The sequence below is a fragment of the Macaca nemestrina genome, chromosome 10 (assembly GCF_043159975.1).
Source record: "Macaca nemestrina isolate mMacNem1 chromosome 10, mMacNem.hap1, whole genome shotgun sequence".
Lineage (NCBI taxonomy): Eukaryota > Metazoa > Chordata > Mammalia > Primates > Cercopithecidae > Macaca > Macaca nemestrina.
Window position 1 is genome coordinate 131,814,654 of NC_092134.1, and position 21,878 is coordinate 131,836,531.

The 21,878-nt window shown below is 41.8% G+C and overlaps 1 protein-coding gene across 1 annotated transcript; it reads left to right on the plus strand.

Moving 5' to 3' along the window:
• The first annotated feature begins 1,332 nt into the window (after positions 1-1,332).
• On the plus strand, positions 1,333-17,500 carry LOC105499867 (NECAP endocytosis associated 1). Its single transcript, XM_011772687.3, has 8 exons — positions 1,333-1,489; positions 9,269-9,369; positions 9,525-9,629; positions 11,453-11,534; positions 12,717-12,825; positions 12,913-13,096; positions 15,335-15,437; positions 15,776-17,500. The coding sequence occupies exons 1-8, from the start codon at positions 1,395-1,397 to the stop codon at positions 15,822-15,824; spliced, it is 828 nt and encodes a 275-aa protein (XP_011770989.1). The 5' UTR covers positions 1,333-1,394; the 3' UTR covers positions 15,825-17,500.
• The last annotated feature ends 4,378 nt before the right edge of the window (positions 17,501-21,878 follow it).

Below are 21,878 nucleotides of genomic sequence, written 5' to 3' on the forward strand. Positions count from 1 at the left end.
CCTTTGAAAGCCTTTTCAATGCATTTACATGCATACATATATAATTTTGGGGTGTTTCGACAAAAGTTGATAATGCTGTATGTTTTTTGCAGTTGGGTTTAAAAAATCTTGATCTCTTTCAATGGCTAACCCTTTAGTTCAAAACATCTCATAGTAATAGATGTGCCATTAACCATTTTTCATTGATAGATGGTCATGTTGTTTGCATTTTTTCCACTACTACAAACAATGCTGTAGTATTGTTGTACATACTTTTTTGTGCATATAAGGATTTCTTTACAATACTTATTAGTGAAACTGCTAAATTGAAGATTACGTCCAATTAATATTTTGATAAATTCTGTTAATTTCCCTTTTAAAAATGCTGTGCCAATTTACAATCCTGCCAACAGTATATGAGATTAGACCATTCCTCACGTCCTCGCCAGGGATAAATATTGTAATTCTTTTTGAAATTTAAGATATCACTTTCCAAGGTGGAGTAGACAAATTAGAGGCAGGTTTTCAACCAGTCAACAAAGCGATGAAGACTGCTGCTGTTGTAATGAGGAAGACTTGAGTTCCTATCTCAGTTTTGCCACTTGCTATCTGTACTAAGTTACGGTGTTGTAGTTAAGTTTACTTTTGGGGCGCAGAAAGATCATATTTATGGTGAGAGTTCGGTAGCATTTATCATCATAATAGAACTGGGAGGTAATAGAGGCCATTAGATAGTTCATTATGCTTCCAATTTTATCAGGAATTGGGTTGATCGCATTTAGAGTGTATTTAACAGGATCAAAATTTCCAAAAAGATAATCGAAATACACGCTGAAAGTGTGGCAAAACATTTTAACAGGTGTCGTCCTGAAAAATTGGAGATGAAGAGTGTAAGGCACTAAATCAAGTTGGGTGTTTCCAGCGTTTAGACTCTGGAAAGTTGAAATTCACCGTGTCTATGACCAGCTCATACATCATTCTCTGTAGGTATCTCGTCTGGCATTACCGGCTGGCGGATGCCTCTTTTCTGCCACGAGACTACAGTTGGGAAGTGACTCCTGGAAGAAAATCCGTCAGGATTCAATACGGTCCTCGTCCTCGTAGGGCACTCCAGGAACCTGCCTAGAGTAAGATGGCGCTTTTCCTAAGCACCTCTCCGGGAGAGAGATTTCCATAACGAGAGTCACGCACTTGGAGGCATCTTTGCCATTACCCAAGATGGTGAGTCGCGCAGCCTCATTGTTTCCAGGTTTCAATATGGCTTCCCGCGTCACCGAAGAGGTTAATATCAGAAACCAACTTGAACTCGCGCGGAAGTGACGCAAGCAGAAGTTGTCGTGCTTTGCATCTCCACCTCCCGCGCTCCGCCCCCGGTCTTACGTTTCGCCCCCGGCAGCGCGGACAGCGGAGCCAAGATGGCGGCCGAGTTGGAGTACGAGTCTGTGCTGTGTGTGAAGCCGGACGTCAGCGTCTACCGGATTCCGCCCCGGGCCTCCAACCGCGGTTACAGGTACTAACCCCGAGGCGCTGCCGCACACGCGTACTCTGTCGCAGGTGACAGCTTCCTCCTCAGCTAGCACGCTGCCCGTCCCTGCCACTACTACCTCTGTATTGTCACCTTGCTAGCCTCCCTACCTGGGTTGTCATCTCCCTGACCTCCTGCTCCATCTCCACTCTGGACTGTCATCACCATATTTCTGCCGTGTTTTTTTTTTTTTTTTTTTTTTAAATGACCACTCTGCATTATTCCACTCCGCCTCCCCCGTAACCCGCTGGGACACCCATCTGCTCCCCATCATCCACTTTCAGTCGTGCCTGCTCCATCGCCAGTCCCCTTTCATTCGCTCTTCTCTGCGTCCTTCAGCTTATCATCCTCATCCTCTCTCCAGTTACCCTTTCCAGTTCCCCATGCACATTTCCAGGTCACACACCTTTCCAGTTCCCCATGCACATTTATGGGTAATCGTGTTGCTTGTCACTCTCTGGATGATCTGATTTATTTTTTGTACTGTTGTCAATTTCGTCACCAACTGTCATCATCCACCATTCGGTTTTTCCTTCAGCTGTTTTACCAGTGAGCAAAGGTTATGATCATAAGCTTTACAATGGTTGTTCATTCCGTTTCTTCTCATTGTATTTTCTTGATGATTAGATAGTATTTTCTGTCTTCCTTCTCTACCTCCCTTCTTAACCTCTCCCACACCTTTTCCCTCCAAAGTTGAGGCAGCATTTTTCTCTGTAGGGCCTAACTAACCACCTTGTAATCCAATGACTGTGAGGTTCTGAGGATGCTGTAGGACATTATGTAGTTGAAAGACAGTTCACTGGGCTTCATGTTAAACAATATGAGTGTGAGCCCTTACCAAGCTCAGTTTTCTCATCTGTAAAATAGAAAAAAAAAAAAAAACTGTTAGTGATGATACCTGTGCTCTCCTGATAATGTACTTAACAAGGGTTTTTGGGAGAGTAAAATTAAGTCATATAATGGATGTGAAAGAATGTAGGAAATGCAGTAAAGCAGTTATAAATACTATTTGTTCGTTTTTTGTTTTTTGTTTCTTTTTTGAGACAGAGTCTCGCTCTGTCGCCCAGGCTGGAGTGCAGTGGCCGGATCTCAGCTCACCGCAAGCTCCGCCTCCTGGGTTTACGCCATTCACCTGCCTCAGCCTCCAGAGCAGCTGGGACTACAGGCGCCCGCCACGTCGCCCGGCTAGTTTTTTGTATTTTTTAGTAGAGACGGGGTTTCACTGGGTTAGCCAGGATGGTTTTGATCTCCTGACCTCGTGATCCGCCCGTCTCGGCCTCCTAAAGTGCTGGGATTACAGGCTTGAGCCACCGCGCCCGGCCCTTGTTCGTTTTTTTTTGTTTGTTTGTTTTTTTTTTTTTTTGAGATGGAGTCTGGCTTTGTTGCCCAGGCTGGAGTGCAATGGCTCAGTCTCAGCTCACTACAACCTCTGCCTCCCGGGTTCGAGCGATTCTCCTGCTTCAGCTTCCTGAATAGCTGGGATTACAGACACGCACCACCACGCTGGGCTAATTTTTGTATTTTGAGTAGAGATGGGGTTTCACCAAGTTGGCCAGGCTGGTCTTGAACTCCTGACCTTGTGATCAGCCCACCTTGGCCTCCCAAAGTGCTGGGATTACAGGTGTGATACCGCACCCAGGCGTCGGGTTTTTTTTTTTTTTTTTTTTTTTAGAGAGGTAGGGTCTCATTCTATCATCTAGGCTGGAGTGCAGTGGTGCGATCATAGCTCACTGCAGCTGCATACTCCTGGGCACAAGGGATCCTCCTACCTCAGCCTCCCAAGTTGCTAGGGCTATAGGCATTGCCTCACCATGCCTGGCTAATTTTTAAATTTTTTTGTGTAGACAGGATCTTGATATATTGCGCAGGCTGGTCTCGAATTCCTGGCCTCAAGTGATTCTCCTGCCACAGCCTCCCAAAATGTTGAAATTACAGGTGTGGGCCACTGCACCTGGCCAAGATACTGTTCTTATTCTTCTCTCTGACCCACATCATCATTGTGATTTTTCCTCCTGGCATTTATCATTACCTTGGCTGAAAAATTACCCTCTCCTTATGTCTATTATTTTGCTCCTTACTGGAGTTTTATTAATCATGAATTGATATTTTTATGCTTGCTGACCTGTGCACTGGGCCCTGTGGGTTGCACCTTTGGCAAAGAGGTAGCAGTTCTGTTTTTAATAAGTTTTTAGTTGGACCCCAAACTGACCCTGAGTAGAAATCAACATGCTTTTAGATGGTAGTTACAGGTACTATATGAGTCACTTAAACATCACCTTCTTTGGGAAGCCCTATGTGACCCTTCCATTCTGGTTTAGATATGCACCCTGTGTGCTTCCATAGCATCTTATTCTTTTTTCTTTTTTTTTAACTTTAAGTTCTGGGATACATGTGCAGAATGTGCAGTTTTGTTACATAGGTATGCATGTGCCATGGTGGTTTGCTGCACTTGTCAACCTGTCACCCTCGCCCCTACCCTGAGAGGCCCCAGTGCGTGTTGTTCCCCTCCCTGTGTCCATGCATTCTCATTGTTCAACTCTCACTTGTGAATGATAATGTGTGGTGTTTGGTTTTCTGTTCCTGCATAGCACTTTGTTCTTGTCTCTATTCCAGGGCTCTTCATTTTGTATTGTAATGGATTGTTTAGTCTCCTTTTTTCTCCAGACTGGACTGTGAACAACTTGAGATCTTTTTAACTTTATATTCCCAGGGTCTAGTACCGTATCTGGTACACTTTGGGCACTCTGTAAATGTTGACTGAAAGAAGAAATCAGTAGATTACACAGAGAAACCTAATCACATAAATTCACATTAATTGAACTGTTAAAAAGGTCAAATAGCTCATTACTTCCAACTTTAGGAGTTAAGGATATGATACACATTGAAGTGGGATTATATTCTTTTTCTTCAAGTTTTTTTTTTTTGAGATGGAGTCTCACTCTGTTGCCCAGGCTGGAGTGCAGTGGCACAATCTCAGCTCGCTACAACCTCCACCTCCCCGGTTCAAGTGATTTTCCTGCCTCAGCTTCCCAAGTAGCTGGGACTACAGGTGCACACCACCATGCCTGGCTAATTTTTGTATTTTTAGTAGAGACGGGGTTTCACTATGTTGGCCAGTCTGGTCTCAAACTCTTGACCTCGTGATCCGCCCGCTGTTGCCTCCCAAAGTGCTGGGATTACAGGCATGAGCCACTGCGCCTGGCCCACTTCAAGCTTTTTAAAACACCTTGCCTCTCTCACCCATATGCATTCTCTATCTTCACTTCCTAGTTTTCCACAACCTTTATACTTACATCAGTTAACTGCACCGAGCCATTAAAGCAGTTTCTTAATTTTCCTCTTTTTTCTGTTATACTTCTGTGTTTTTCATGCCTATTGGCTTTTTTTTATCCTCCAAGAGACATGTTATCATCAGTCACTTTTTTAGTATAGTACATGAAGAGAGCAGAATTAAGTTTGAATAACAATATTTATTTGCTGGGTCACTTTTGGCAAATCACTTACCACTTTTGAATGTTAGTTTCTTCTTTTGTAAAAATGACTGTAACAGTACTTACCTTGTAGGATCCTCTCACTTAATTTTTCTTTCTTTCTTTCTTTCTTTTTTTTTTGTTGAGACAGAGCCTTGCTCTGTCACCCAGGCTGGAATGCAGTGGTGTGATCACGGCTCACTGCCATCTCTGCCTCCCAGATTCAGGCGATTCTTGTGCCTCAGCCTCCTGAATAGCTGAGATTACAGATGTGCGCCGCCATGCTCGGCTAATTTTTTGTATTTTTAGTAGAGATGGGTTTTCACCATGTTGGCCAGGCTAGTCTTGAACTCCTGGCCCTCAGGCAATGCACCTACCTCAGCCTCCCGAAGTGCTGGGATTACAAGCATAAGCCACTGTGCCGGGCCCTCTAACTTAATTTTCACAAGAATGGACATGATGCCTGGCACATAATAAATGCTTGATAAATGGTAGTTTTCTTGTTGTCTGCATAATCTTTCTTGTTTACCAGAACCCACTTTATATTATAAGCAGGATTTATTCTCTAGGCTGACATTAAAGGACAAACTGGCCTTTTCAGAAAGCAGGAGGAATTTTTCCTTTGAGTGACTGATAAGATTAAAGAGAATAATTGACTTTAATTCACCTAGTGTAAGCTGTTCGTTCCCGGACTTTCACTGACCAGACTTCTAGACTATAAGAAGGAAAATTGGGGTTGAGAAGAAACTTATTAGGCCGAGTGTGGTGGCTCACGCTTGTAATCCCAGGACTTTGGGAGGCCGAGGCGCACGGATCACTTGAGGTCAATAGTTCCAGACCAGCCTGGCCAAGATGGCGAAACCCCGTCTCTACAAAAATACAAAAAAATTAGCCAGGCGTGGTGGCGCCCGCCCATAGTCCCAGCTGCTTGGGAAGCTGAGGCAGGAGAATCGCCAGAACCCGGGAGGCGGAGGTTGTAGTGAGCTGAGATCATGCCACTGCTCTCCAGCCTGGGCGACAGAGCACGACTCCGTCTCAAAACAAAACAAAAAAACTTACAAATGCTTAGAAAACAGTCTGGACGCGGTGGCTCACTCCTGTAATTCCAGCACTTTGGGAGGCCAAGGCGGGCGGATTACCTGAAGTCAGGAATTTGAGACCAGCCTGGCCCACATGGTGGAACCCCATCTTTGCTAAAAATACAAAAGAAATTAGCTGGGCATGGTGGCCCGGGCCTGTAATCTCAGCTACTTGGGAGGCTGAGGCAACAGAATCGCTTGAACCCAGGAGGCGGAGGTTGCAGTGAGCCAAGATCGCGCTAGCGCACTCCAGCCTGGGTGGAAGAGTGAGACTCTATTACACACACACACACACACACACACAAATAAATAAATGGTTAGAAAACACTTCCAACCTGTAAAACTTTTTAAAAAATATTAGTCACTACCCTCTTCCCTTAGCTAAATCAGTATTAACCTCTATAATGTGTTTCAGTGTAATGAAAGAATAATGGACTTTGAAGTTAGGCATTATTACTGTGTTTTCCTTTCCATCATTTAGAGAGAGAGAGGTATGATAGGCTTTTCATGCCTACTTCACATAGCTACTATAAGGACATAATAAAATGTACACGTGGAATCTTACTGTGAATCATCATAATGATTTTTTATTAATATATATGAAGTTTTATTACTAAGGTAAATGAAAATTTGTGAGGTGAGTTTAAAGTATTGTCAGAGGACCAGCAAAATCAAGAGTTCTTTAGATTAGGTCTTGGAGTAGGAAAGGAATTAAGTCTCAAGGCTGAGGGAATCTGCTGCCACGAATATCCATTTACTTACAGAATTTATTAAATATTGGGCACTAGATACACAAGATAAATAAGGAACTCATCCATGAAAAACACATTTAATAGGCTTGTTCCTAATTCTTTTTTTTTAGAGACAGGGTCTCACCCTGTCGCTCAGACTGGAGTGCAGTGGGGCGATCATGGCTCACTGCAACCTCAAATTCTTGGGCTCAAGCAGTCCTCCTGCCTTGGCCTCCCAAAGTGCTGGTGTTATAGGTGTGAGCCACCGTGCCTGGCTGTTCCTAATATTTTTAATAGCCCATTTACATTAGCTTTTGGTGGCATGATTATAATAAGTAATGACTCATTAAAAAAGTATAATAGATGAGGAACTTTAGAGCTCTGTAATCTGGATCAGATTTAGGTACTTGAGAGTCTTTGAGGGCAGGGAATCAAGAGCGAAGAGAATGGGAAGGATTTATTTTACAGATCCTGTTCAAAACCTGTGCTAATTTTCACTTTCATTTTCTTCCTTTCAGCTTTTTACGTCTCATCTTGTTAAACTCATTCTTGTTCATATATACCTTATTGTTGCTTTTCTAGCCCTTAAGTATTAGTCATTGGTTTCCTAAAAGAGGAATTATTAATAACTTTTACTTTGCTAATCTCTTTTCCATACTCCTGGCAAAACAAATCACAGATACAATGTTTTGTAAAATTCATCATAAATAATCTTAGTTGTTGTTCAAGTTGATGATAACACATTTTATAAATTTCTAATGTTTTCATGGATGTTTGTATCTCCAGCCCAGATGTCTTTCTTGAACTCATCTCATATATTTTATTGCCTACTCTACATCTCTTGAAAATCTATGAGACATCTCAAACTCAGCATATTTAAAACTGAATCCCTGATCCTTCTTCCTAGACATGTTCCACCTCATCTCAATAACTGGAAACTCCTTTGCTCAGGCTAAACACCTTGGAGTTGTCCTTGACTTCTCTTTGTGTCCTCTATCCCATATCTAATCCATGAGAAAATCCTGCTGCTTGTACCCTAAATATATTCAGAATCTAGCCACTTCTGCTACCATTGTGACTTTTCTAGATTACTGCAGTAGTCTCTTAGCTAATCCCACTGCTTCAGTCCTCTTATCCCTACAGCTTTTCTCCAGACAGCAGATGTAGTAATCTTTTTAGAATATAAGGGAGATCATGTCACACCTCTGCTTAAAATTTGTAGTAGCTCTTTTTTCACTCAGAGTGAAAGCTAAAGTTGTTCCTATGGCCCACAAGGCCCTGCATGATCTGGCCCTCTGTTACCTCTCCTACCTTGTCTCTTACTCTGTTCTAACCACAATGGCTTCCTTGCTGTCTCTCAAACATGCCAGGCATGGCCCCACCTCAGCACCTTTGGGCTAGCTGTTCCCTATGTCTAGAATGCTTTTCCCCCTAGATATCTGTATGGGTAACTCACTTGCTTCACATTTTAGTTCACATTTCACCTTAATGAGACCTACCCCAACCACCCTCTTGAATGCTACAACCGGTTCATTCTCCCACTGTCTTTTCAATCTTCCTAATTTGCCTCTACATGTTCTTTTTACCTTAGAACTTACCACTTTCTAAGATACTAATTATGCTGTTTATTTTGTTTCTTTTTTATTTTCTATCTTCTATTAAAATGTAAGCCTCATGAGGGTAGGAATCTTTGTTTTGGTTGCTGTTGTATCCCAAGCATCTAGAACAGTGGTGCCTCTGTCTTAATAAGTATTGTATAAATATTGATTGAATTCAGTGAAAGATAGTATATTTAGTGATTTGGGAGGGCTCCTATTATCTAGGATATTTAATTTAGTAGACTTTGTTGTTATCTGATTAGTAAAGCATTGTTATCTAGTATACCATCTATAGTATGAAAATAGCATTGTTATGAGAAATTTTATTTATTTATTTATATGAGACCAAGTCTTGTTGTGTCACCCAGGCTGGAGTGCAGCGGCATAATCTCGGCTCACCGCAACTTCCACCTCCCAGGTTCAGTTGGTTCTGCCTCAGCCTCCCGAGGGATTACAGGTGCACACCACCATACCCAGCTAATTTTTGTATTTTTAGAAGATGGGGTTTCACCATGTTGGCCAGGCTGGTCTCAAACTCCTGACTTAAGTGATCCATCCACCTTGGCCTCCCAAAGTGCTGGGATTACAAACTTGAGCCACCACGCTCAGCCAGAATTTTATTTTTTATTGCTTTTATTCGTGCTTTTACATCTTTTTAATGATGCTTATTGGACTCCAAAGTCCTCAAGTAGTAGCATTGTCTTTTACTTGCTTTGGACTATATGTAACATGAGGCATCTAAATATATCATGAATTATTCTTGTTGATTAATAGGTAGAAAGAATAGGTAATCCAGGACAGGGAAATAGAAATACAGTAAAAGATTCTGGGTAGGCTTTAGTAAATTAAGGACATGTTCCTGAGCCTTCCTCTTTTCCTCTCCTAGGGCATCTGACTGGAAATTAGACCAGCCGGATTGGACTGGTCGCCTCCGAATCACTTCAAAAGGGAAGATTGCCTATATCAAACTCGAGGATAAAGTTTCAGGTAATCTTCACTAGTGACCCTCTAACATTAAGGATATTAATTTGGTGTTCTTTTATAAGTACCTTCAATTTGGGGACTGGAATGGAAATACTTGTTAATTGGAGTTCTAGATTTTGGCTTCCTTTGCTCAAAAAAGTCTTTCTCTTATCTGTCAGGGGAGCTTTTTGCTCAGGCTCCAGTAGAACAATATCCTGGTATTGCTGTGGAGACAGTGACAGATTCCAGCCGCTACTTTGTAATCCGGATCCAGGATGGTACTGGTAAGAGAACTGGGATTGTGAATGGAATGAAGTTAGGAAAACAGGTGAATGCACGGCCATGAAAAGTGTGTCCAATTGCATTTATATTTCTTTGGTTTACTTCATTTTTTTCTTCCCTTTCTCTAAAGTTACTATAGTTGCTAAAGGAAAAGTATTAACGTGTTATTTGTAATAGATATGAGCACAAGTTCAAGATGTGGTAATTCATATGTAGACTTAAATAAATCAAAACGCCACATCTAACAAAAGAATTAACACATTTTGCACTTTGGGAGGCCAAGGCGGGTGGATCACTTGAGGTCAGGAGTTCAAGGCCAGCCTGACCAATATGATGAAACCCCACCTCTACTAAAAATACAGAAATGGCCGGGCGCGGTGGCTCAAGCCTGTAATCCCAGCACTTTGGGAGGCCGAGACGGGCGGATCACAAGGTCAGGAGATCGAGACCATCCTGGCTAACACGGTGAAACCCCGTCTCTACTAAAAAATACAAAAACCTAGCTGGGCGAGGTGTCGGGCGTCTGTAGTCCCAGCTACTTGGGAGGCTGAGGCAAGAGAATGGCGTGAACCCGGGAGGCGGAGCTTGCAGTGAGCTGAGATCCGGCCACTGCACTCCAGTCTGGGCGACAAAGCGAGACTCTGTCTCAACAACAACAAAAAAAAAAAAAAAAAAAAAAAACAGAAATTAGCTGGGCGTGGTGGTGCGTGCCTGTAATCTTAGCTACTCGGGAGGCTGAGACAGGAGAATCGCTTGAATCCGGGAAGCAGAGGTTTCAGTGAGCTGAGATCATGCCATTGCACTCCAGCCTGGGCGACAAGAGCGAAATTCCATCTCAAAAAAAAAAGAAGAATGAACACTTTTTGCCCGTTTATTGTTTGTGGTAGTTTTTGGTGGGGCAAAACTTGAATCATATTATGTGTGGGGCAGTTATTCTCACTCTTTTCTCCATGGTCTATAACAAAGATTGGCAAACAGACAAATAATAAATATTTTAGGTTTTGCAGGTCAAATGGCCTCTGTTGCAACTACTCAGTTTTGCTGTTGCAGTGTGAAAGCACTGTAAAAATAAATAAACACGTTGATATTGACTATGTTCCAATGAAACTTTTTCTGGAAAACCAAGCTATGGCAGGATAAAGCATGTGGACTCTATGTAGTTTATCAACTCTTGGTCTGTGAGAAGATGTTTCACAGTCAGACTTTGTCTAGTTAGGGTGACTGTTATATTTTCATTGGGCAGAATTTGCCATAGAGCAGCAGTCCTCAACCTTTTTGGCACCAGGGACCCATTTTGTGGAAGACAGTTTTCCACAGACCGGCATTAGGGGATGGTTTCAGGATGATTCAAGTACATCATGTTTATTGTACACTTTATTTCTATTATTACATTGTAATGTATAATGAAATAAGTATACAACTCACTATAATGTAGAATCAGTGGGAACCTTGAGCTTGTTTTCCTGCCACTAGACGGGGGTAAGGGGAGACCCCCATCTAGGGGTGATGGGAGATAGTGACAGATCATCAGGCAACAGATTCTCATAGGGAGCACATAACCTAGATCCCTCACATGTGCAGTTCACAGTAGGGTTCACACCCCTCTGAGAATCTGATGCTGCCACTGATCTGACAGGAGGCAGAGCTCAGGTGGTAATGCAAGCAACGGGGAGTGGCTGTAAATACAATGGAGCTTTGCTCTCTTGTGTGCAACTCACCTCCTGCTGTATGGCCTGGTTTCTAACAGGCCACGGACTGGTCCCAGGGGCTGGGGACTCTTGCCATAGAAGATACTTCCTATTCGAGTCTTCCTACCTTTTCACAGGGCGCAGTGCTTTCATTGGCATTGGCTTCACAGATCGGGGAGATGCCTTCGACTTTAACGTCTCCTTGCAGGATCACTTCAAGTGAGTGAAACTTGTCCTTAGTTCCCCGGTTGAATGCTTATAGGCATGCTGCTTCTCACATGAATGGGCAGTGTCTCTTTTCCTCCTGGTTTCTTTATTTCTTAAACTGTTTCATCATGATTATAAATCTCCCCATTCGCTTTTGTTTCCTTCGGTCATCTTTGCATCTATTCTATGTTTCCTTTCCTTATAGCCTGCAGTATGTTTTAGATCCCTTGTGCAGTAGTCTGAAATGATGCTCTGTCGAATTTGCCCCGTCTTTTATCTTTTTTTTTTTAAACTTTTAATTAAAAAGTAAACTTTAATGTCGAAAATACAAACTTGGGGAAGGCAGAAAGGTGACACACAAGGCTGTCACTTCACACTTGGAAGGTTGCACAGCAGCTGGGCAGAGGTGCTCCTCACTTCCCAGATGGGGCGGCAGTTGGGCAGAGGCGCTTCTCACATCCCAGACGGGGCGGCAGTTGGGCAGAGGTGCTTGTCACTTCCCAGATGGGGCGGCGGTCGGGCAGAGGCGCTCCTCACTTCCCAGACAGTGGGCAACTGGACAGAGGCGCTCCTCACATCCCAGACGGGGCGGTGGCTGGGCAGAGGTGTTCCTCACTTTCCAGACAGGAATTTGCCCCGTCTTTTAGGTGGTAGAGGGAGGTCTACAGTAACAACAGGGCTTTATGTGGGGAGTTGTGTGCCACTCTTGTTACCTTATGTAGCTGACGTGTTTTGTGACTTTTGCAGTATTTCTTTAGCCTGCTTGATTTTGTTGCCGCTGTGGTTGACAGCACTATGCACAGTCAGCTTCCTACCTCAAGAGCAAGCATATCCTTTTCTGCCTCAGGACTCTTTGAAGTTGTAGAAGGCTAAGAGCAAGGTTTAACTTGGAAAGATTAAGAAACTAACACCCCCTCAGGAGCAGCCCCCAACTGTGGGGAATGGGAATTGGTGGCTAAATGCCATCCTTTTGGAAGGGGCAAGTCTGATATGTATTCTGTGAGATTTCTCAGAGGGCCCCCAATGGGATTAAACTCCAGTTGTTTTCTTTCTTGGCTTTTTTTTCTCACTCTTTTTTATCTCTCACTGTGCTTTCTGGAATCCCATTTCATAAAAGTAAATACACCCAAATTTGTATGTCAGACTCTGCTTTCAGGAAATCTCAAACTAAGATAACTTGCTCTGTTCCCAAAGGTGGGTAAAGCAGGAATCTGAGATTTCCAAGGAATCTCAAGAAATGGACGCTCGTCCTAAGTTGGATCTGGGCTTCAAGGAAGGACAAACCATCAAGTTGAGTATCGGGGTGAGTATGGTTTTGAAAAATTTTGTTTTCCTGTGCTTCCGTAAGCCTATCACATCTTTCTCTTGCTCTCCTTTTTTTCTTTTGTAGAACATTACAACCAAGAAAGGAGGTGCTTCTAAGCCCAGGACTGCAAGGGGTGGGGGCCTGAGCTTACTCCCACCCCCGCCAGGAGGCAAAGTCACTATTCCCCCACCGTCCTCCTCAGTCGCCATCAGCAATCATGTCACCCCACCACCCATTCCGAAATCTAACCATGGAGGCAGTGATGCAGGTAAATCTGATACTTCTAATTTTGAGAAATCCAATCTTATATTTTAATTAAGTAACACCTGTTTGTCAAGGAGAGTTAATGTTTTTGCTATGAAATAGCTCATGATACTGACAAGGTGATTCTGGCAGCTTCTAGCAAGGAATCAAAGCTTTTCTGGTAAATTAAGAGTCGTAGTATCTCGTAGGTTCTTTGGCAGAAAATATGTGCTTATTAAAAAGACAATTTCCTTCACTTTTTTCTTGGTTAGATGTTTATAAGCTTTTGAGTCAGATGGACCAAGATTTTGGTCATGGCTCTGCTACTTTATATTTGAATGTGCTTGGTAAACATTACTTCAGTTTTTTAAGTCTCAATTTCCTTATCTACAAACTAGAGATGTAAAACCACCCCTGCAGGGACCTTGGCTCACGCCTGTAATCCAGCACTTTGGGAGGCTGAGATGGGTGGATTGCTTGAGCTTAGGAGTTTGAGATCAGCCTGGGCAACATGACGAAACCCCATCTCTGCAAAAAAATACAAACATTAGTTGGATGTGGTGGTGCACGCCTGTAGAACCAGCTATTTGGGAGGCTGAGGTGGGAGGATGGCTTGAGCCTGGGAGGTTGCAGTGAACCATTATTGCGCCACTGTATTCCAGCCTGGGTGACAGAGTGAGACCTTGTCTCATAAAAAACAAACAAACAAACAAACATAAATAAATAAATAAATAGATAGATAGATAGATAGATAAAATAAAAAAAATTACCATCCCAATGTCGTGAGGGGCTAAATGATTTGACAGCACCTAGCATAGCACTTGGAACATGGTAGCCATTTAGTAAATGTTATTTCTTAAACCTTCCCATTTCTTCACAAGAACAAATGGGAGAAAAGGAGATTTGTCCATACATTTTCATTCTTTTTTTCTGTCTGGTAGGAGAAAGAATAAATATAGTTACATCTTCTCATTTGAAAAGTGAGAGCATTGGAACTGAGAAAAGAAATTTTCTAAGATTAGGGAACTATGTCTTAGAATCTGAGAATTTTAACTTAATGTATTGGACAATGCAGATAATTTGTTGAATTGATTACTAAGGCTAAGCTTTCTCTTTCTGGAATTTTTGAGGTGAAAATGTTACAGCCTGCTTCTTTTGGTAGGTGTTGCCAGAAGGCACTGGGGATAGTATCTAAGATTTTTTTTTAATTAAATTATTATTTTGAGATAATTGTAGATTAACATGCAGTTGTAAGAAATAATATGAAGAGATCCTGTTTACCCTTTTCCCAGTTTCGCTCAATTGGTAATATTTTGTGAAACTATTGTCAATTATCACAAATCAAAAATTGACATTATACCACTTTCTCATCTTACTGAGCTTAAACCATTTTACATGTTCTTATCTGTGTGTATTTGTGTGGATCTGTATATTTAGTTCTATGCAGGTTTTTTTGTTTGTTTTTTTATTTTTTGAGACAGGGTCTTGCACTGTTGCTCAGGCTAGTGGTGCAGTCATAGCTCACTGCAGCCTCAAACTCCTGAGCTCAAGAGATCCTTCTGCGTCAGCCTCCCAAACATCTGGGACTACAGGTGCACACTGCCACACCAAGCTAATTTTTAAATTTTTTGTAACAACGGAGTCTCACTATGTTGCCCAGGCTGGCCTCAAACTTCTGGGCTTCAGTGATCCTGCCTTGGCCCCCCAAAATGCTGGGATTACAGATGTGAGCCACTGCATCTGGCCAGTTCTTTGCAGTTTTGTCGTGTGTAGGTTGATGGATCCACCATCATTTCAGGCTATAGAACAGTTTAATCACTACAAAGATCCCCTGTGTCAACCATACACAACCACACCCATCTCCCTCTCATCCTTTCTTCCCCCATTCCTAACACTTGACAATCACCAGTCTATTCTCCATCTTTAGAATTTTGTCACTTCAGGAATGTTCTGTGAAAGGAATCATACAGCATGTAACCTTTGGGACAGGCTTTTCCCACGCAGCATAATTCCCTTGAGATTCATTCAAGTTGTGTATATCAATAGTCTGTTCCTTTTTATTGCTGAGTAGTATTCCATGGCATGGATATACCAGTGTGAGTAACTATTGCCCAAGGAATGACATCTAGGTTGTTTACAGTTTTTGACCATTATGAGTAAAGCCGCCGTGGCATTTGTGTACAGATTTTTTGTGTGAACATAAATTCTCATTTCCTAGATTTTGATGATGTTTTTCTTTTTTCTTTTCTTACCTTGTGTTTAGATATCCTTTTAGATTTGGATTCTCCTGCTCCTGTCACGACACCAGCACCAACTCCAGTTTCTGCAGGCAATGACTTGTGGGGAGATTTCAGCACTGCATCCAGGTGACGGGCGCAGTGAAACTAGCGCACTCTCAATCAGGGTGTAGAAGATATGTGCAGTCAATTGAAATCTTTGATCTGGAGAAGCAATGGATATGCAGGTCACATAGAGTCTTTTGGAGGAGTTATAGTGAAGGAAATATAGTAGTGCTGGGAATGGTGGGACAAGAAAGCTGTAGGATGAGGTTTGAATGGGATATTTCAGGCCTTGGTAAGTAGAATTGCCATGAAGTGTAGTTTTGGAAATTCTAGGCAGTGATTTCTTAGAAACTATTAAGTAAAGAATGGAGTTGTTATCCTAATATGATGTCTTTGACTTTCTCTATTCTCCTGTCTTGCAGCTCTGTTCCAAACCAGGCACCACAGCCATCCAACTGGGTCCAGTTCTGAATGGCATTGGCAGGACATTAAGGACAGACTTGAGGAATAAAAATGACCTTGAGGGCACCAATCTGTGAGGGAAGTTAGGAACCCATTTCCTCCCCAGAACCAAAATGACTGGACAATCTTTTTTCATAGCTTCTCCATTACATTCAAGCTGGTTTATGTCACTCCCCTGTGTTGTTACTTGTGCAGCCAAGAAAGTATCTGTTATCTCCTGCTTAGTACCAAGGTAGGGGACTAGTGGATCTTATCATAGTCTTGGCTGACCATGCAGGGCTCAAAAGGCCAGTGTCTGAGGGGGAATGACCTCTAACATCTGTAAAATTTGTCTCATCTTTTAAATTCTTTAACTTATTTCAAAAACATCTCATGGCCCTTGTGTGCCTCTTTGTGAAGCCCTATTTAGCAATTTCAGGGGAGTCAAAAACCTTGCAACTTCCTTCTCCACTAACCCAGGACTAAAAATGGACAGGCTGACCTCAGTGTTTACAAATTCAGAATTTTGATGGGGTAGATATGGAGAAAGGCCTATTTCCTGGGTCTCTGCTGTGTAGCCTCCTTCAGGCTTATTGTACTCAGTGAACATCCAGTGCTGGGTGCAGCTCCATCGCCCTCTTGTGTGTTTACATGTCTCTTTCTATGATAAGAGGGTTGTGTTGGTGGCACCTCCACTATTCTTTTCTGTTTGTTGAATTTGAATTGTGTAACATCTTTGACCAGTGGGTGTCTCTGTAATGAAGGAGGTTCAAGAGGCTGTGCTTTCCAAGTGATAGTCTATAGGAGTGTTTAATTTATTGCAGCTCCATCTGGTTGCTGCATTTGAAGCATGGCATTAATTTGTATTTGCCCTGTTATTTGACCTAAAGTTGAAGGGTTTAGAGTTTTTAACCTGATCTGTAGAGCAGAGAGGTTGAAAACACTTAACTCTTGTTTAGTACCCTCATTGCCTTGCTGCCTGGGTATCTGGCCCCTTTCCATAAACATTTCTTTTCAGTTCATGTAGTTCTTTAACAGAAAGCTGCTATTATGTATATTGTCATTTGTGAAGGAAGTTGGAGAGTCACAGCTTTACTGTGACAGGTTTTGCGCAAGGCTTTGATACCTGTCACCCAGGGTATCTTAAAAGCAAGTTGTTCTCCCACTACTTTCCTTTCCCTCTGCCCTGCCATTCCTTTTACAATGCTGTGAAAAAAGTTGTGCTTCTTAGGTGAGTGGGTACTTTCTATTTTGTTTCTCAATGAGCAATTTTGAGGATGAAATGGGAAGATATAATTGCTTCCCTTTTGCACCTATTTGGGTATGTACACTCTGGCAGAAGGGAGTCCTTAGGTTTAGTTTCAAAATATATTACCTTCCTGGATTCCCTTCTTAACTTTTTCTGACTTGGGTCCATTTTCTTTTCATTGCCTCCTTTTCCAGGCAGCTCTATTCTTGCAGAGCCATGGCAGGACATATTAAAATTCCAATAGAGAACACTAAAAGGAAAGTCTGTGGAATCACTAGTGACTAAATACTGGGAACCTATTTTCTCTATCTTCCTCCATGTTGTGTTCTTTGTATTATCAAGATGATAATATATTATGTATTTGAATTCCTGAAAAATGGAAAATGTTTAAGATATATGTATATAAAGCATATGCTGTATTGGTGCAATAATGGTAATTAAAAATATGAAAAAAGTGTCTCTTTTATCTTTTAATTTGCTTATTTGATTACCTTTTAAATTGAATCGACCAAACATAAATGGACCAGTAGGTAATAAAGGATATTTATATCACTCTTTATTAAGAAATAAGGCTTTTCAGAAGTTGAGACTAGAGCTTTGTGCTCATGGTCCTAAAATGACAGAGCACTCTGTGTAATCAATGAATATTCATTATTTATTTTCTGGTGCAGTTAATTTGCTTCCAATTATCTTCATGATCTAGGCCACTTCTTATATCTTAACTGTAATCAGCAGAAATGACAGGGATCAGTATAAGAGAAAGAACTAAGGTCAGAGCCACAGACTTTGGAAACCAGAAAAGATCTTGGGAGTTCTTGTTCAGTGATTGTCACAGGAGATAAATTAGCTAGATGTGGTGGTTTACTTCTGTAATTCCAGCACTTTGAGAGGCCAAGGTGGGAAGATTGGTTGAAGCCAGTTCAAGACCAGCCTGGGCAATATAGCGAGATCTCATCTCTACAAAAAATATAAAAATTAGCTGGGCATGGCAGCATGTGCCTCTCTGTAGTGCTAGCTACTTGGGAGGTTGAGGTGGGAGGATCACTTGAGCCTGGGAGGACGAGGCTGCAGTGAGCTGTGATTGTACTACGGTACTCTAGCCTCGGTGATAAAATGAACTTTCTCAAAAACAAAAAAACAAAAAAACAAAAAAACAAAACAAAACATGAATCAAGGCTGGGCACAGTGGCTTATACCTATAATCCCGCACTTTGGGAGGCTGAGGCGGGTGGATCACTGGAGGTCAGGAGTTTGAGACCAGCCTGGCCAACATGGTGAAACCCTGTCTCTACTACAAATACAAAAATTAGCTGGGTGTAGTGGTGGGTGCCTGTAATCCCAGCTACTCTAGAGGCTGAGGCAGGAGAGTCACTTGAACCTGGGAGGCAGAGGTTGCAGTGGGTGAGATTGCACCACTGCACTCTAGCCACCACTTTGAGATGGAGTCTCAGGTGACAGTGAGACTCCATCTCAAAGAAACAACAACAACAAAAAAAACCAAAAAACCCTCCCTTGAAAACTAAAACTATAGCTACAATAATTTGTTAGTGGATACGTGGTATAAAAAGATGAAAATTGGTATCAAAACCAAAATGTGGCTGGGTGTGATGGTTCATGCCTGTAATCCTAGCACTTTGGGAGGCTGAGGCGGGAGTATTGCTTGAGACCAGGAGTTCAAGACCAACCTGGCCAACATAGTAAGACCCTGTCTCTAAGAAAAAACAAAAATTATAGATGGGATGGAAATTTAAAGTGCAGAGTTTTTGTATGTGATTTAAATTATCAGCTTAAAATAGACTGTTAAAAAGTGTTATGTAAACCTCATGGTAATCACAAAGCAAAAACCTACAGTAGATACACCAAAGATAAAGAGAACAAAGTACTGTAGAAAAATCATCAAATAACAAAGTAATCACAAAGCAAAAACCTACAGTAGATACACCAAAGATAAAGAGAACAAAGTACTGTAGAAAAATCATCAAATAACAAAGGAAGAGAGCAAGAGAGGAAGAAAGGAACAAAGGGCCCACAAAACAAAAAACAATTTTAAAAATGGCAGTAGTGAATCCTTACCTATTAATGATTATTTTGAATGCAAAATGGATTACATTCTCCAATCAAAGGACAGAGTGGCTAAATGAATTAAATAAACAAGACTCAACTGTATTCTGCCTACAAGAGCGTCACTTCACCTTTAAGGAAACATACAGACTGAAAGTGAGGCATGGAGAAAGATATTTCATGCAAATGGACACCAGAAGAGAACAGGGGTAGATATATTACTATATAGTCCCTCCTTATCTGAGGTTTTGTTTTCTGTGCTTTCAGTTACCCGTAGTCAACCATGCTTTGAAAATACTAAGTGGAAAATTTCAAAAATTATTCATAGGTTTAAAAGTGGCACACTGTTCTGAGTAGTGTGATGAAATCTCACACCATCCTACTTTGCCCTGCCCTGGATGTGAATCATCCTTTTGTCCAATGTATCCATGCTTTATACATTACCTACCTATATGACACTTAGTAGTCCTCTCGGTTATCTGATCGTTGTGGTAATGCAATGCTTGTATAAGTTCAGTTAACCCTTGTTTTATTTAATAGTGGCCCCAAAGCACAAGAGTAGTGACTCTGGCATATTGTTATATTTATTCTGTTTTATTATTACTTATTGTTAATCTCTTGCTGTGCCTAATTTATAAACTAAACTTTAGCATAGGTGTGTATATATAGGAGAAAACATAATGTATATAGGGTTCAGTACTATCTGTGGTTTCAGGCATCCATGGGGGATCTTGGAATGTATTCCCTGAGGATAAGGGGGAAATACTGGATGTATTTCAGACAAAATAGACTTTTAAGTCAAAAGCTATAACAAGAGTGAGAGACAGGGTCATTACATAAATGTCGAAGAGGTAAATTTTTTTTTTTTGAGACAGAATTGCCCTCTGTCACCCAGGCTGGAGTGCAGTGGTATGATCTCAGTTCACTGCAACCTCTGCCTCCTGGGTTCAAGTGATTCTTCTGCCTCAGCCTCCTGAAGCTGGGACTACAGCCACGTACCACCATGCCTGGCTAATTTTTGTATTTTTAGTAGAGATGGGGTTTTGCCATGTTGGCCAGGCTGGTCTTGAACTCCTGACCTCAAGTGATCCACCCACCTCGGCCTCCCAAAGTACTGGGATTACAGGTGTGAGCCATTGCACCTGGCCCAAAGAGGTAAATTCATCAAGATGATATAACAATTATATGTGCATTTAAGATTGGAGCATCAAAATATATAAAGCAAATAACAGATTTTTTAAAAAAGAGAAAGCAAGTTTATTAAGAAAGTAAAGGAACAAAAGAATGGCAGAACAGCCCTCTTAACAGACTTGAAGAGGGAAATAGACAGCAATAGAATACCCCACTTTCAACAATGGATATGTCAGACAGAAAATCAAAGAGGAAACATTGAACTTGAACTGCACTTTGGACAATATGGGCCTAAGAGACATATACATAACATTTATTCAACAGTAGCAGAATACACATGCTTCTCAAGTGCACATGGAATGTTCTCCAGTATAAATATGTTTGGTCACAAAACAAGTCTTAACAAATTTAAGATTGAAATCATGTTGAGTATCTTTTGACTATAATAGTATGAAATTAGAAATCAATAACAGGATGAAAACCAGAACATTCACAAATATGTGGAAATTAAAAAGTTTCCTGCCGGGCGCGGTGGCTCACGCCTGTAATCCCAGCACTTTGGGAGGCCGAGGCGGGCGGATCACAAGGTCAGGAGATCGAGACCACGGTGAAACCCTGTCTCTACTAAAAATACAAAAAAATTAGCCGGGCGCGGTTGTGGGCGCCTGTAGTCCCAGCTACTCGGGAGGCTGAGGCAGGAGAATGGCGTGAACCCGGGAGGCGGAGCTTGCAGTGAGCCGAGATCGCGCCACTGCACTCCAGCCTGGGCGACAGAGCGAGACTCTGTCTCAAAAAAAAAAAAAAAAAAAAAAAAAAAAAAAAAGTTTCCTGAACAACCAATGGGTCAAAGAATCAAAAAGAAAAAAAAAATGTCTTGAGACAAATTAAAGTGGAAACACAGCATATCAAAATTTATGGGATGCAGCAAAAGTAGTTCTAAAAGGGAAGTTTATAGTGCGAAATACCTACATTAAGAAAAAAAGGAAGATCTCAAACAACCTAATGTTACACCTAAAGGAACTAGAAAAAGCCCACAGTTAGCAGAAAGAAAGAAGTAACAGGCCAGGCACAGTGACTCAACGCCTGTAAGCCCAGCACTTTGGGAAGCCGAGGCAGGTGGATCACGAGCTCAAGAGTTCGAGACAAGCCTGGCCAACATAGTGAAACCCTGTCTTTACTAAAAATACAAAAATTAGCTGGGTGTGGTGGCGTGCACCTGTAGTCCCAGCTACTCGGGAGGCTGAGGTGGGAGAATTGCTTGAACCCGGGAGGGTTAGTACATTTTAGTAAGGTCAGTTCATTACCTTCAATGTTTTCTAGATGAGATACACCAGTTGTGACAAATGCTTGGTCTTAGCATTGAATTGCAGGTCACCTCAGAATAAATTAAATTCTATTTTCCTTTTTTCATTCCAGTGCATTTTCCCCATTTTTCCTCTGTATTGAGGATGGCAAACAGCTACTTTATGCCTTGCAAATAAATTGGTTTCTGTGGTCATCATTACAAATCAAGCCAATTGGGTGCTGCTGTGCATATCAAAGCCTACAGCTTCTCCATGAATCCTAATACAGGCCAGTTGATTCTCTTCAAGAAACAATCAAACCATCCCTGCCTTCTCCACCATATCTTTGATGTTTCCCTG